General features: G+C 56.0%; 1 protein-coding gene across 1 annotated transcript in view; it reads right to left on the reverse strand.

Moving 5' to 3' along the window:
* Positions 1-10,536: 10,536 nt before the first annotated feature.
* Positions 10,537-16,859, reverse strand: part of LOC118006598 (calcium/calmodulin-dependent protein kinase type II subunit alpha) — a 59,071-nt gene continuing 52,748 nt past the window's right edge. The window contains exons 17-19 of the mRNA XM_034999310.1: positions 15,051-15,145; positions 11,313-11,541; positions 10,537-11,013 (exon numbers count right to left, since the gene is read on the reverse strand). Coding sequence (XP_034855201.1) covers positions 11,010-11,013; positions 11,313-11,541; positions 15,051-15,145 — 328 coding nt within the window. The 3' untranslated portion in view covers positions 10,537-11,009. The remainder of the gene's footprint in view (positions 11,014-11,312; positions 11,542-15,050; positions 15,146-16,859) is intronic.

Consider the following 16,859-nt stretch of genomic DNA (forward strand, 5'->3'; position numbering starts at 1 on the left):
AGGAGGAGGTCCCCACACTTTTCTTTCCCCCAGAGAAACTAATGTATTTTATTTTGACCCACACTTCTGAGAAGGGCCCACAGCTTTCCTCACTGGACCCTGTGCCCTCCCGTGTAGGGAGCCCTGGGAATGATTAGGACAGAGGACACAAGTGAAGAGGTGGGAGTGAGGGCTCGTAGTCAGGACCCAAAGCCCCACCATTCTCTTCTCCCTGCTCTGGTGGCCCTCACTGTCTTCTCCAGCTCCAGGCACTGCTGGGAGACTGGCCTTGGCTGTGGACCCACCAAGGCAACTAAGAGGCTTGGAGGTGGTCCGCACACATGGCTGGCTGTCCTGATGCTGGGCCCGGGCATGAGGATGGAGGCAGGGAGCCAAGGACAGCCAACACCTCAGGCCTGTGGCCAGAGGCCTTGGCGTCTTCAGTCCCAGGCACGGGAGGGGCTGCCCTGGGGTCCCTCCTTCCCTGAGAGATGAGGGTGGAGCGTGAAAACGTGCCCCCCGGGGGGGGCAGGGCACCCTCATGCAGCTGGGCCGGCCTGTGCGCCCTCTTTCTCTCCTGCTGTCTCCCCAACCCATCCATGTTCTGTTGGTTTATTGTTAATAAACACCAATGAGGTCATCCTTCTTACCCTTTCTCCTTACTGCTGAGAACCTGGGGGTGGGCAAGCACAGGGTTTTCCAGCTTCTGTAGGACGGATGAGGGGACTGAGGCTTGGCTCTCCTGGCTTCTGACACTTGCTGTCCCATTTCTCTGTGGCACTGGCGGTGGCGGGGGGGGCGGGGGATGTTGAGGAAGGGCGGTGAAGATGAGGAAGCCACTCAGCCCCCGGTACGTATACGGACAAACTGAGGCCCTTCAAGGGGAAGACTGGCTCAAGGTTACCCAGCTGAGCTCCCCTCCCCAGCCCCAGCTGTTCTCCGGCCTTACCAGCAGGTGCAGCTGGGGCTGGAAGGATTTCCTGGTGCTACCCACCCCCTCCTGGCAGGACCTGGCCGCATAAAAGAGCCCTAGGGCCTTTCAAATGCGAGGCCCAGGTGTTCGGGAAGGCTTTGATTGCGGGTGGAGAGAAAGGGCTGCCGCATATTTCGGATATTAATAAATTTCCCCTAACAAAGGGCCAGGCCCCCTCCTGCCCCTCTTTGTTTGGGGCTCTAGATGGAGGAAGAGCATGGGTTTGCTAATTTGCTGAGGGCTCAAGAATGGCCTTCACAATTCAAGGTGCCTCTTCCCACACCCTGGGGGCAGGCTCCAGCCTTGCTCACAGAGCCCCTGGGGCCAGCTCAGGAGGAAGCCCTCTCCAGGCCCTCCAGGCTCCCTCTAGGACAGGCCCCAGCGGCCCCCCCCCCCCCCCCCGCACCCTGCCGGGGCCATGGTCCTATGAGGACTCCTCACCCAACCTCTTGGCTGCAGCCTGGGGTCCTGGGAGTCTGGAATGGGCGATCCTAGAAGTCTGGGCTTCTCTTCTCCCAGATTCCCAGTCTGCAATTACAGGATTCTAGGAGCCTAGGGAGCCCACCAGCTTCACCTCCCCCTGCCTCACTTGCCCTGCCTTGCTTCCTCCGACTGCTCTTGCACTCGCTCACCGCGTCAGCACCTGGGCCTGAGGTTCCTGGTCTGTCCTCCCCGGCCCCATCTTCCCATCTTCTGCTTTTCCACTTCCGCCGCTCCCAGACAGGCTGTCCTGCCACCTCACCCTTCTCCCGCCTCTGCCACGTCCCAACAGCCCCCATCCCCGTCCCTTTATTGACTTCAGGTCGCCCTGGCTCAGAACAGACCCCCAGCCAGGCCCAACGGCAGTGGGAACCGATTGAAGGAACCCATGGCAGCACAGGGACAGCTCAAGGAAGGCATCAGCCCTGTTTGGAGTAGAACCCCAGCCTGGAATCCTGGAATGCCCCAGCAGGGGACAAGCCCAGTGCCCCCAGAGCCAGGCAGAACAGCCAGGTGAGCGAAGCCAGAGGTGTGAGCCAAGAGTAGGTGGTGACTGGCCCCCAGGGGTTGTGGCAGAGAGGAGTGAGGGGTGGGGACCGTGGTGCACTAGAGAAGAAAACATGGCTCTCTGCAGGGGAGGCTGCCCCTCACAAGGATGGGCCCAGGTTGCCAGATACCCCAGCTTTTTAAGAGAAGTTGGAAGTTTGGATTTTTGTGAGAAATTTCCCATTTTTAAACATGAGCAACTGATTGAAAAGCAGTGAAACAGCACGGCCCCGTTCGGGTGGCTGGCAGGCCCACTGCTCTGCAGAGGCTGGGGATTAGCAGGGCCGTGGGCCACGGTGAGAACATACCAGAGCTGAGGCCAGGCCTGGGGTCCCCACCCCTGCTCAGTGCTCTGCTCCCCTTCTCAGCTGCTCTCTGTGTCCATGGCCACCTGACCTGGGGAGGCTGGGGCAGGGGGGGAGGGGCTGGGAGGCAGCATCTCTGCTTGGCTCAGGTGTGGAGAGGATGACCTGGGGCCCTTTATTCCTGTTCCAGGAATGTTCTAGGACTCATCAGAGATGGTGTTCTCTTGGTGGGCACCGGGAAGCACTGAGATGGGGCGCTGACCCCCCCCCATAGTCACTTCTAGCCTATGATCTGTGAGAGCAAATATCTGGGAGGCCGGGGGAGGAAGGGGAGCAGGAGGGGGCAGGGGAGAGGGCTCCACACCATTACGGTGAGCCATAGTCCCAAGGTCAAGTCAGAGTCAACAGACAACACTGGGGTCACACTGTTACCTTGTGTTTGGTTCTCAGTAGGCCCTGCCCCCTGTGTTCCCCTTTACCACCCCAGCCAAGTTCACCTTGTATGATACCCTGAGTAGGCCCAGGCCTCCAGCTCCAGTGTCTTCCCCGTTCACCCATGGGACTCCTGTTCATCCTTTTAGGTCTGTCCTCCATACGCCCTCCATTCCCCACCAGGTGTAGGCTCCTGGAGTCTTCAGGGAGCCTGGCTCAGCCATACACCTGGTGAGCCGTGACAGCCCAGCTCAGCCTGCATGGGACGCTCACGGCCTCCAGAGACAACCCCCTTCATTTCTGTGCAGTTAAGACCCTTCTAGCACTCTCCCCGGACCCCAGAGTACCTGGGGCCACGGCAGGGCATCATGGTGGGGGGCTTGTGTTGCTCAGCCACACAGACCTGGGTTCATTCCCAGCTCGGCCCCTCCGTGGCAGTGCGGCCTTGGGGACCCACAGAGCCCGTACACAATTTTGCACAATACAGCAGCAACTCAAAGCAGCGTGTTGGTGGCTCTGGGGACAGCCAGTGAAGAGTTAAGACCGCCCCAGCCCCTCTGAATTCCACGTGACCCTGGGTTGCTGAGCCTACGGTTTTGCGGTGGACACTCTTCTCCAGACTCATTTTTTGCCCATGGCTCATGGAAAGTTTGGCTCCTTGAGCTCCAGGCCATTCCCTCTGGGGCCTGAGGCCTTGCTGACGCTGTCCTGCCCTGGAAGGGCGTCCAGGGCTGCCTGCCCGCCCGGTGATCCTTGGCCAGCGCTCCACCCCCACCCCCCTTCTGTCTCCGCCTGACTTCCTGCAGGCTGACCTTCTCCCCCAGGACAGGGTAGCAGCCCGCCCCCCTTGGCCACGATGAGTCCTCCTCCCAGCGCCCCATCCAGGATCGCTTTCTATTTGAGGGAAAAAAAGCCTCTTCCCCTAATGTCCACAGCATCTGTGAACAGCCTCCCATTGAGAACGATAGCCAACAGGAGTCAAGGCAAGCTTGGACTCTGCCCCTCGGAGCCCAGTCTTGGCCCTGCTGTCCACTGGCTGGGCAACCCAGCTGGATCTGCTGCTTCATCTCTGACCCCCAGTGTCATCAGATGGAAGATGAAGACAATGGATTTCCCCTTGCAGGGAATGAAATGGAATAATATAGGTGCTTAGTGCATAGTTTTAAAAAACCCGTCAGTGCTTAGTGCAATCCATGGCAGGTAGAAGCCCTGTAGGTGGGATGGTTCTCAGGAGCCTGCTGTCCCTAGTACAGATCAAGAAACTGAGGCCCAGCTCCTGCCTCCAACCAGCAAAGGGAGAAGGAGGGTGGGGACGGGTGTGCTTGGAGTCTGGGTGAGGCAATGACGGAAGCCCGAGGGCGAGCTGGTATCTTCCAGTTCCACAGCAGGGCGCCCTGGAGGCTGGGCCTTGGTGTCGCCATCTGTAAAATGGATGGGTTGGAGAGCCACAGAGGGGAACAGTGCCTATTCCTCAGAGCTGGGTTCTGGGACTGGCCCCTCTTGCTGGATGGAGTTAATGATTAAGAGTTCTGATGGCCTCTCCAGCGGGCGGGGAGGTCCAGCCAAAGCAACAGGAGGTGCGGATGCAGATGTGCTGTAGGAGTAGGGCAGCACTAAAATCCTCCAGGCCCCAAGGCTGGCTTTGACCCTGACTCTGCTGACCCAGGGTCAGGGTCTCACAGAGTTTTAGGAATTGGGGTAGCAGGAGGGCAGGGGCAGGGGTGGGGCCGATGGTCAATATTGATCTAGCTGTGTCAGGGAAGTGGATGGAGAAGTGGGAAGCCTGGGGTGGGGCTTGCTGATAACTGGTCTTCCAGCTCCCAGTGTGGCTGTGGGAACTGGGGAACGGGGTGCTTGGGGCAGAATTCCCAAACTGCTTACTGAAACTACAGCTGCCTGGAGGCCTGCCCAGGCTTCATGCATCCTGTCCTCTGAGGGTAGGGCCTAAACATCTGTATTTTTAGCCTACTCCCTGGGGGATTTGCAGCAGCCAGCTCAGTTCCCATATTTGGGGACCATAGGTTCAATCCCCTTATTGTAACAATGAGAAATCTGAGGTCCAGGGAGGAAAAGTAACTCGCTCAAGGTCACACTGGGAGAGAATGATGATAATTCTCCCCTTTTTCTTGGGTGAAAGGGTAGTCGACTTCTAGATAGCTCCATCCATCCCCCAGCTGTGGCCCAAAGCCCAGGAAAGGATGGTGGGGACAGGATGCCCACCGGGAAGTGGCTTCTGAGACCTTGGTAGGTCCAGTTAGAGAAGGGAGGGTGGGGCTTGTCCCAGGAGGAAGGACAAGGAGCAGGGGCCATTCCCACAGGACTGGACCTGCCCCACCCTGCCCTGTGCAAACACTCCCAGCACCTGCTAGAGGATGTTTCCCAAAAGATTTACTGTGGCCCAGTCTGGAGAAGGCCATTTCCATTGCTGGGGACCTACCTGGGCCCTGGAAAAGCACATCTACAACAAAGGAGATTTGGGACACACTCTGACACTCTGGCTTCCCACAGCCTCCCCCCTAGCCTTGTCTCTCCCCACCCCTACCTAATCCACTGTTCTGGGCGGTCAGCCTTTGCCTTGTTTCCCCCCACTTCACCCCTTTGAGCATGTTCACAAAGCCTCCCCAGCACCCCCAGTCACTGCCATGCTTTGGCTGCTCCTTCCTCTGGCTCTGGTCCACTTCGCACCTCCAGGTCCAGCCCCCACCCCAGCCCACCCTGCACTCTGGTTTGCCGCATGGCTCTCACCCTCTGGGGTGGCCCCTTTGGGGACAGGAGACAGGTCCAGCTCATCACTGGGCCCTACTCAGAGCCCAGCTGGCTGCCGTAGTCCCCAGCAGGTGTTTGGAGGGGCTAAAATTCTGAAGCCCACCCCCCTCCCTCACATCCTGGGCCATCCCAGTCAGGTTCCCTCCCTCTGCACTACAACGTCTTTGAAAATGAAAAGAAGAGAAAAGTAGTGGCTGGTGGAGGGGCAAACTGAGGATCCTGCGAGCACACACAAAGGAGCAGGGCGTGCCTGGTCCTTGGTGTGAAGGAGGAGTGAGCCTCTGTTATCGCAGAAGTGGGTGAGTGGGTGGGATGCTCAAGCCCCTGCACTATCCATCCCTCCTCCATTCCTGCAGCACACGTTTGCCGGAAGTTTACCCCATGCCAGCACACTGATACCCCCTGCACACGTGGGGAGCAGGGGCAAGATGCTGTTCTGCCTTCAAGGAGCACTGAGTTTTGCAGACTCCTGCTTAAGTGCCTTCAGCCCAGAGCGCTATGGTGAGGTGGGTACAGGAATTGGGTAAGCCCACAGAGGGCCCTAACCCAGCATGTGCTGGGAGAGTGTGGGAGAGGCTTCCCCAAGGAGAAGACACTAGGGCTGTGTCCTGAAGGGTGAGGGGGCATTGCTGTGCACTGAGCAAGAAAAGGAGAGGAGCCAATAGGTTTCATAGTAAATAGGCAGTGGGGAGGTAGGGACTGCGGGCAGTCGCTGGAAGGGATGGAGGGTCAAAGAGAGGAGATTCCTAAGAACCCCAGTCACAGTTTGCTGGCTGTTCAGAGACAGGAAAACATGGACTGAGACACCGGAGGCCCTGGAGGGACCCCCGGTTCTGTCTGGCAGGAAGCGTCTTTGCCTCTGAGCCTCATTGTCTTCCTCTTCAGGATAGGGCTGTTCTGAAACAAGAGGTATTGTGAAAGCACTCTATGAACTCTGAAGGGTCATGTTCCTGTCAGACAACAGTAGTGTTTTGGGTGGAGTTGGTACTTTCTGAGAGTTAAAGGGTACCTCTTGAGGTTCACTGAGAGCTGGAGGTTCAGGGCCCCGGGGGCCGCCTGTAACCTGTTCCTGCGCTGCCACCTGCTGGTGGATATCTGCAATGGCAGCATGAGCCCTCAGGCCCTTCCTCCCGCCCAGGCCCGAGATCCCGAGGCGGCAGGAAGGCCGAGCTGGGAGAAGTCCAGGCGCTAACGCTAGTAGACTCCCCTGCAGGAGTGCAAATGGAAGGCCCCGATCCCTTTGCAACCCACCGCCTGGCCCTTCGCAGCCTTGGCCTCTACCCTCACTGTGACGATCCTCGTGTGTGTGCAAGGGGCACCCGCCTCGCGGCCCCTCTGCACACCAACAGTGAGGATGGACTCTGGAAGTGGCTGGTGCAGGAATTCTGGAGTCCCAGACACCCCAAGCATGGTCTAGAGGGGACTGCGGGCTCCAGAAGGCACATCCCCCCTGGCGCTGTGGAATCCAAGTAACTTAGGTGGCTGCGTGGCTGAGTGACCATCTCACCTGGTTTGCCTGGGACTGTCCTGTGTCAGCAAACCACGACAGGTGGTCACCCTGTCGTGGCCCGAGGGCCAAAGCCTCTGCATCATCGTGTTGGCTCTGCCTGCAGTCTGGACGCAGAGAACCAAACTGGCCTCTCCTGTGGCAGGGGCCTCCCCTTGGCCAATGGAGCCTCTCATACCATCCCTCTCTCTGGCCCCAAGGACCCCGTCCCAGGCACTCAGTCTGCAGATAGTGTGTGGGTATTGAGGGATTTCTCCCCTTACCCCTTTCTCCGAACCAGTCTCCAGGAGTTCTGAGGCCTGGCAGCTTGTCTGTGAGGTTGGGCTGGGGGAAGAGAATAGGTGTGGAGGGACTTCCTCTGGAACAAGTTCTCATTTCACAAGGAAACCGAGGCCTAGAGGAGAAGAGCCTTATCCCAGGCCCCTGAGGGAGACTTTGCTGCTGGCTGGCTGTTTGTGGCAACCCCTGTCCAGCCCCCTACCGCTCCCCTCCATCCCCCCACCCCCAGCCCCGCTCTAGATAAGGGCCCCTCATGTGCCTGAGAGAAAGCCGGCCTCCTCCCGGGTTCTAAGGTTGGGGCCCAGGGTCCAGGCATAATCCCACTGTAATTGGCTCAGCCTTGAGCATGAGACCAAGTTGGCCCAATCAGAATGGAGACCTTGACTTTTATTTTGCAAATGGTGAGTTCTTGAACAGGAAACAAACAAAACCCACCCAGTGCTGATGATTGACCGAGACCGAGACCGGGAGACAGCAAGGTGCACAGAAGTTGGTAGCTATTTATTGCACTGAAAACACCAGTAAAACAGACACCCCTTCTCCCCCCCTCCCACCCAATAGCAGAAGTTTTGAGCAGTGGTCATTCAAGTTCACAGCCACATATTTAAAAAAAAAAAAGAAAAGAAAAGAAAGAAAGAAAGAAAGAAAGGAAGAAAAAAAGAAAAGAAAAGAAAAAGAAAAAGAAAAGGAAAGAAAGAACTGAAACAAATCCCCAAACCAATAGTAACAAAGAAACCAGCACGGGGAGTCTGGCAAACACATCCCCCCCCCACCCCAAGGATCTCCCCTTGGGAGACAGGAGGCCAGGATTAGCGCCATGGTGTGCACAATCCTGGGAGAATACTTTCCTATAGAGGTGTTTGCATGCTGGAGCCTAGGTCTGGTCTTAGGCCTGGATTTTTTTTTTTTTGCATCTACAGGATGTTTTAGAGGAGCAGAGTTTCACTGTCTGGTGGGGGTGGGCTCTGGGCCGCTTTGTCTGCCCGCCTCCCCTGCGTGCCGCCTCAGGATCATGCTGGTGCCCCGTGGTCCACACTGGCTGACTACCCACCCACCGGAGTGGCCTTCCTCGTGGAGGCCGTTTCCTCCCGGGGTTGGGACCTGCCTCCATTTCGCTGGCACTCGGAATGGGACACAGTGGATAGGAGGCATGAGACATGTCAGCAAATAGGAATCGGGACATTGGCGTCCTCCAGCTCAGTTCCCCCTGGTGGAAAAACCCAGGGCCAGAGCAGGAAAAGGTCACACAGCAAGTCTGGTCAGAACTGGGAATGGAATCCTATTAACCCCCAAAGCATGGCTCTTTTCCTGCAGTCCACTGCTAATAAGCAGTCGACAGGCACCAAAGAAGGGAATGAGGGGCAGGTGGGGGCGTGGAGGGGGGCTGGCCAGGCCCAGAACAAAGCAGGAGTCTAGCCAGTGACTAACCCTGTCAGTTCTCGCAGGTATATTGGGCTTCACTTCACCGTCCCATTGGATCCCCCATCAGCCCTGCAGCAGAGGCTGGGCAGGAATATTTAACCCTTTTGCTGATGGGGAAACTGAGGCTGAGAAAGGGACAAGACTTGGTCTTGGTAATTGCAGCATCCCCTGTGAAGGCCACACCCTCACCTTGGGCTTGGGGATTGCTGTGGAAGCTGGCAGCTCCACAAGGGAGGCAGGCGGTCTTACCGCTGGGACGCTGGGATCACTGGGCCTTACTGGGAAGCCCTCTGGACCTGGGGCAGGCCAAGTGCCTGCCCCCTGGGCCTCGGCAGCAGGGTGTCTGCCAAGGATAGAGGCCAGTGATCAACCAATTTGGAGAGCAGGAAGCCCAGGCAGCCTCTTTCCTGGCCTGCAGCCCCAGTCCAGCCTGCCTCACCTGCCCCCAGGGGCAGCTTGTAGAGAAAAGGGCCCAGCAGACATCTCATGATCGGGGGAAACTCAGAAAGTCCTGGATCGAACATCCCCACCAGTCCTCCAGCCAACACCCAGGACTCCCCAGAGGTTCGGGGGAACCAGAGCCTCCTCCAAATCCCTGGGGCTATGGCTCTTCCTCCCCTAAAATCCTCCAGAGGGGACAGTATCTCATGCTGGCAAAACACGGCCACACAGAGGCCAAAAAGCACAGAGAGGCGGCAACATAATTCCGAGTTGGACACTGAGAATACAACCTCTATTTTTTTTTTTTGTCCAAAACATGTAGATTGTTTTTGCTGAGTGTTTTTCTTCCTTTTTTTTTTTTTTAAACATACTTACTGCATATAAAGTCATGCAAAGAAAACAGTGCAGACAGTAGATCCTAGTGGATATGCCAAGGCATTCCACATCAGAGTCAATCCCGGGGAAGAGGGAAAGAGAAGGGAAAAAAAGATTCGAACCCACGGCTGCAGGACGAGGCGTGAAGAGGAAAAATTCCAGTGCTCTGCTTGGACCAGCAGATGCGGAGGGGAGAGGCAATGAAGACACATGCTCATGAACCCCCAAAGACTGGGGGAGGGGCCGGGGGGGCACACACGGATGCGGTGGGATGAAATCCTGGGAACCTCAGTTTGGGAGGCAAGCAAAAAAAAAAAAAAAAAAGATATTTCTGTCCTGACAACCTCCCCCACTCTCTCTGCCCTGATTTGCTGTTTCTTAGCACTAACATCTGGGGTGTTTCTACAGTCCTGAAAGGAACCTTGGGACCAAAATGTCAGCGAGGACCCCACCCCCCCATCCCCAGGACTGAGTCCACCTCGGCCCCAGATAACCACAGGTGACAGAGTGCATCTCAGAGATGACATGAAAAAAAAAAAAAAAAAGACCTAGAACAGAAAAAAACTACCCCTCACCCCTCTTCCCACCTCCCTTCCCAACTCGACCCGACCCTCCTTGCTATAATTTGAGAGGTTTAGTTATTACATAAATATCCAGGAACGCAAAATCCATTTACGAAACACACAGAAGTTTGGCTATAAAAAGGCATGCGGTCCGAGTAGAAGTGATACCTAAATGTTGCCTTCTTTGCCCCCAAAAAGCAATCAGATTCTCTCGCTCCGATGTGACAAAGCTGGAATTCTCCCGGACTGATGGAAGGGTGGAATGGGCGTTACTGTCGGAGGTAAACATCAGCCGAAGGCAGAAGGAAAGAGTGGGGGGCACCCTGAGAGGATTGTGCTCCACACCGAGGGAGAAGGGTCCGCACGGACAGGAGGACAGGGTGGGATGGGGGAAGAGCTAGGGAGGCAGTGTGAGGTGGGGGCTCCTGGTGTCTGCTCCTCGGTCACCCTCTCCCACAGGGAAGGCCAGCTCACGGGGCTGGGGGGACCCTGGAAGGGAGAGACAGGGAGATGGGGGGCGGATGCCACATTCTTCCTGATTCTGCCCCTCTTTTTCCTCAGCCCCTGGGGGGACACACAGCTGGACATTCTGGCCTACAGCCAAGGCAAGACCAGGCGGACGACAGCCAGGAGGGGGGGTCCTCGGAGCCAGCACCCGGGGCACCCAGGGCACCCAGGCCTGAGGAAGCCCCGCCCTGGCAGGGGACACAGAGCCAGCGTGACAGGTGGTGGCAGGGAGACGTGCCACTTGCTCGGAAGTCGTGATAGCTTTTGTGAGCAGACAGACTTTCTTGACGCAGGTGTGACGGTGATGGTGATGATGGTGGTAGTGGGGTGACGTGATTGGGGGAGTTCCAGCAAAATCCAAGTGGGAGAACCAACAGCCACATTCCGTGAACGAAGAGTAAATCTCTGCGGTACAGGGCTTCCGGCCTGGTCCTTCAGCTGTAAGAAATAGTATGTGTGGTAGGTAATGCAGGTACTTCTGAGGGCGGCCTGTTTCCCTTGGGCAACCACCCCGCACCCCCCATCCTTAGGTGGGGCTGACGCTGCTTCCTGTGGGTCCCACGCAGCTTCCCTCCCCCAGGGAACCTGCAGGTCTGGTCTCCTCCCTGTGGTCCTCCAGCCCCCACCCCGTGGCCTTCCAGCAGCCAAGTTCCCCAGCATGTCCCCCTCCAGACTGACACCACCCCTTTCCTTTAGACTGTCCCAGATGACAGATGGCAGGAAGGAGGGGCTCTTACTGGGGCAGGACGGAGGGCGCCCCAGATCTGTGGAAGTGGACGATCTGCCATTTGCCGTCCCGGCGGTGCCAGACGCGGGTCTCCTCCGACTGGGCCGTGCGGGGGATGCCGCCCGCATCCAGGTACTGTGTGATGCGGATGTAGGCGATGCAGGCCGACTCGTCACCCATCAGATGGATATGGGGGTTCAGGATGGTGGTGTGCACGGGCTTGCTGTTCCGAGACCACACTGGAGGTGGGGATGGGAGGGGGCAGAAGAGATGCAACTGGGGGCCTCCTGTGTCCCTTCCTTCACTTCCCCATCCCCCAGTGACCCTCTCAGCAGAGACACCCCCCCCGTCTCATTTCCACAGGAGGGGTCTCTGTGACAGGGCTCAGCTAGGAGTCAAGGCAGAACTTCTAGATGGCTAGAGCAGATCCCAGATTTCAGACATGCCAATTCTTTAAACACAGGGGAATGGGATTTTAGAATCACAGTATCTCAGACACACAGAAGTATAGGGCTATGATTATAGAATCAGATGAACTTAGACCAGAGTCTCAACCCCAGGTTCCCTACAGAGGCCAGGCAAGTACATAAACGAGGGGGGTGAGTGGGGTATAAGATGCTAAATGGCAACAGACCCTTTGCCTCTGGGTCAGGGAGCGAGCGATAGGGAGTGGCAGAGACTGTGGTGAATAGCGCACCCTGTCCCACCTGCAGAGGGCTCCCTGTCCACAGCTTCCTTGGTGGCTGCTCTGTGAGCAGCTGACCCTTGAACGAGGCGGGGGAGTGGGGGGAGTTAGCCCCACCCCCACCCCCCACTTGGAAATCCACATATAACTTGACTTCCCCAATACTTAACTGCTAATAGCCTTCTGTTGACTGGAAGCCTTACCGATAACGTCAACAGTCAAATAACCCACATTTTGTATGTTATTTGTATTATTGTGCTATATTCTTACAATACAGTAAGCTAGAGGAAAGAAAATGTTATTAAGAAAATCACAAGGATGGGGCGCCTGGGTGGCTCAGTCGTTAAGCGTCTGCCTTCGGCTCAGGTCATGATCCCAGGGTCCTGGGATCGAGCCCCGCATCAGGCTCCCTGCTCAATGGGAAGCCTGCTTCTCCCTCTCCCACTCCCCCCTGCTTGTATTCCCTCTCTCGCTGTCTCTTGTCAAATAAACAAATAAAATCTTTAAAAAAGAAAAAAAAGAAAATCACAAGGAAGAGAATATATTTACAGGGTGGGGCTGTATTTATTGGGGAAAATGTGTGTATAAGTGGACCTGCATAGTTCCAACCCGTGTTGTTCAAGTGTCAGCTCTAAGTGGAATCCACATTTGCCACAACTGATTTTTCAGGAGAATGTGGAAATCTGGATTTTTATGTGAAAAGGCCTCATTTTTATTATTGGTCTCTAATTCGAATTTAAAACCTCATGCAGGCCACGTGAAGCATATATGTAGTCCAGATATGGCCTGTGGACCCCTGATTTGCCACTCCTATTCCAGATATATGGAATTATGGAAACCTGAGTCATATTAAAATTGTACAATCCTAGGATCTTGGAATTGTAAGGATGGAATTGGTGGTCATGGGGTGAGGTCATGGAGCTTTCCAGAGTCAGGCAGAAAGGCATAACTCTTCTAATCATGACAGAACTGAGAAAAGTACCGAAAGCCAGCTTTCTCTATGCAAAATATGAGCCACTATGATTATTATTATTATTAATTATTAATTTTTTGGTTCTAGGAACTCTCCATTTTTTTCAGCAAGATAGAAAACAAAAGCACAGAAAGACAATGACAAGGGGCCGGTGTTGTGAGGGGTGCCCACTGCCTGGACTCAGGCCAAGAGCTAGTTCAGCCTTCTCTTTGTGTTTATTATCTCTGGGCCTTTACAGCCGGCTCAGCCTGGTTTCCGCTCTGCTCGGTGGGGATTGGGGAGTTCACTCTGGGAAACCAGCACCTCCAGAAGACAGACCTGGATAGTGGTGGCCATGGTGATCAGCCAGGGAGCTCCAGGGTGATGGAGAAAACTTGGGGTCCAGCCACCTCTCTTCACATGAAAATCTAACCTCCACTGCTAGGCTTGGAGCATCAGAGTTTTATTAATCAAAGGAAAAGGCAACTTCTTTCTTCACAGCTTGTTGGGGGTGTTCTTGGACCACTCTAGTCTATAAGGTCAGTCTAATTGGGTGCAGGCAGGAGAGGAGTGTCCGGCTGGGGGCTGCTAACACGCAGATGAGAGGGGGCAGCCCGGGGCAGGGATGGGGAGGAACAAGTCAGGACTGGGTTCTGCCACTGACTTTCTGGGTTCCTTCGGATGAGTCACTTCCCCTCTCTGGGCCTCAGTTTCCCCTTCTGGGTGAGGTATAGCCGGACTAGATCCTATTTCAGTCACTTAAATACCGCCTTTGTTTTTGCTATCGACTTGTACTTACTTCATTAAAATATTTCCTTGAATCAATACACTTTATTAATTTATGTAAATGTATTTTAAAAGAAAACTTTCTAGCACAATCAATAATGAACAACCGGTATCACAGAATACAACTTTAATCATAAATCCAGTGTAAATGAAATAAAGCTATGTAACCCTAGCTCCGTGCTCTTGCCTGCAAGGGATCTGAGCCTGAGACAGTTCTTTCTTTGCTGGAGAGGTAAATGAGGCAGTGTGAGAGAAGTGTTTAGCGCCCAGCTGAGCCTTTCTCCCTGATGAAGCCGGACGTATTGAAAGAGAATTTAGTGGGCGCCTGGGTGGCTCAGTTGGTTAAGCAACTGCCTTTGGCTCAGGTCATGATCCTGGAGTCCCGGGATCGAGTCCCACATCAGGCTCCCTGCTCGGCGGGGAGTCTGCTTCTCCCTCTGACCCTCCTCCCTCTCATGCTCTCTGTCTCTCATTGTCTCTCTCGCAAATAAATAAAATCTTAAGAAAAGAAAGAGAATTTAGAAAGGGACCAGCTTTCTCACTGTGCGATCCAGTGCTGTCTTAAGTGGTGCCCACATGCACCGGAAATTATCTTGCATAGCCTCAATGGTATATGCCTTCCTTTTGGGGTACCCTGGGTATGCCACTTCTCCGGGCCTTCCTCTAGGTCCTGAGCTAGATGAGTCTAACCTGCACGTGCTTCGGTTCGTCCCCGTCTGACCCCTGGCCAAGGTGAGACATGGACACAGGCAGAAAGCGCCCTAGGTCAGGCCCAGCCTCAGCCCCCTGACAGCCCCTGGTTGCAAAGCTGCCAGGGTCTCTCCTGCAGAGGAGAGACCCAGGAAGGACAGACAGGCGGACAGAGACCTAGACATACAGGCAGGGGCACAGCAGTGTGAGCTCGGGTCCCCTCCTCTTCCCCGGACTGCCCACCCACAGGCATAACAGCCCACCAGCCAGCTTGTGACCAGTGGGGCAGCTGGGGTGGCCCCAGGCCTCTAGATGGCTGTAACATGGGTGCATGCCCAGGCAGGAAGGCTCCCTCATCTGTAAACTCCCAGGGGCAGGGGCAGGAGAGGGCTGGGAGGGCTTGTCACACTTGTCCCAGGTCCCCATCCTCAGCCACAGGAGGGACGGCTGGCAGTCAGACGGGCCCGGGTTACGAGAGGGAACCAAGATGGTACCAACCCCTGTCCACACAGGATCTTCCTCTTCGCTGGCTCCTGAGCTGCCCCGGGGGCCCTGCCCGTCACCCTGCTGTGCCATCCGGCAGGACATGGAACGAGAGCAGACAACAGGCACCCCAGAGAGAAGGGATTGCTCACAGTTTTCAAAATAGAATCGATGGAAGTCCAGGCCCTCGACCAGGTTCCCCAGGGCCTCAGGTTCGAAGGCCGTCATCCCGGGGTCACACATCTTCCTAGGGGGAGGAAGTCAGAGGAAAGAGGGGTTGGGGTGGCCTCTTGGGGCTGCCCTCTCGCTCCAGGGGCCTGGACTGGAGGAGGGTGGGCCTGCGACATTGGAGTGATTGCGCTCATGTCACAGGATCAGTGGGATCAGTGGCTGGGACCCTGCTTGCGAACTGTACCATGAGGCACCCACCAGGGGGTGCCACTTAGAACTGGGAAGCCTGGGTTCAGCTCCAGGGCCTGCCACTCGCTGGTCATAAGACCCCCAGCATCAAGCAAGAGCGCCACGAGGGGCCGCGAAGCGTCGTGCGCAGCACTCAGGCACTGGCCGGGGTAACTCAGCCTGTAGGCTCCTCTCCACATTGCGTCTCCCCGCCCAGGGCAGCGGGGCCCAGAGGGGCTTTTCCCAATTTGCCTTGGGGGGGGGGGAGGGGACTTTTTTCTTCACATGAAAGTGACTTCTGCTCGCAGAGCAGGTACGTCCCTGGAGGGGGTGTGTTTTGCTTCTTTAAAGGTGCCCCTTTTGACCTCAGTGTGAGCCTCAGTTTCCTCTTCTGTAACGTGAGGAAAATAGCCTTCCATGAAGTCATGCTTGGGAGGAAGGCATGTATTTTCAGCTCAGAGCTCCCTTCCAGGTCTCAGCCTTCTGGGGAACCCTGACAACCAGGTTGAGGAAGGAAAAAACTGTCTTCCCCACCCCCAGGCCTCTGGAATCTGTGGCGCAACACAGACCCCCATTACAGTGACAATGCAGCCAAGTACCTCAGGACAAGCAAAGATCCCAAGCCGGGGAGGAACCGGAGCCACCGGGAGGGCAGGTATCGGGCCCTGTGTTGTCTGAGTTGGACGCTGTGGTGACTGCAGGGCACTCTGTCCCTGCTCTTCCCTGAGGTCCTGTCCGTGTGACCCCAGACAACTCACGTCTCCACTCAGGACCTCAATTCTCCAAGTGGATTGGGAGGGGCTGGTGGCCCTGCTCAGACCATATGAGATGCTTGGGACCCTTCAGTTCCAGAAGCCTTCAAGGTTGGGGGCCTGAGCTCCGAGTGTCGGGGAGACTGAGCACCCCCACTGGAGAAGCCCTTCTCCAGGAGGTCTCTGGGGTCCCTGACTCTGAAGCGACTCAGAGACCACCTGCTCCAAGTCCATTATACATCTAGGGATACTGAGGCTCAGTGAGTGAGGGTTACACAGGGCCAGACTCGGGATACCACAGGCTCCCGAGGTCATGGCATGGGGTCAGAACCTAGAGTAGGCTGCACATGCCAGGGAAAGTGACATCACAGAGGTGGGAGTGGGTCCCCAGAAATGGCACTGTGGGGAGGGGGGTTGGGGTCCACAGAAACCGCCTCTCTTTCCCTCCCTCTCTGGCTGTATCTTTCCAGAGATGGCCTCAGGCTCTTCCCGTGGCTGATTTAGCTCTCTTGAGGGCTGGCAGAAAGACCCGTTTAACGGCACGTTTCTGTGCTTTTAGGCTTTACCCAGGTAAAGTCACAAACGTGCACGTGTGGACAAGTGCATGCACACACGCATCCATGCGGCCTCAGTCTCACACCTGTACCTTCTAGAGTCCTGGTTCCTCCGACAGAAGCGGTAGATTGCTGGGGCTTTGCCACCTGCTGCTGCTGAAACCCTCCCACAATTAAAACGCACCTGGCCTGCCTTTGGGAGACAAACTTAAGCTCCTGGGCCCAGTGGAAACTGGGAACCAGCTGCCCAAGAGCC

This window comes from Mirounga leonina, unplaced genomic scaffold, assembly GCF_011800145.1.
Source record: "Mirounga leonina isolate KUSES-001 unplaced genomic scaffold, KU_Mleo_1.0 Mir_98, whole genome shotgun sequence".
Lineage (NCBI taxonomy): Eukaryota > Metazoa > Chordata > Mammalia > Carnivora > Phocidae > Mirounga > Mirounga leonina.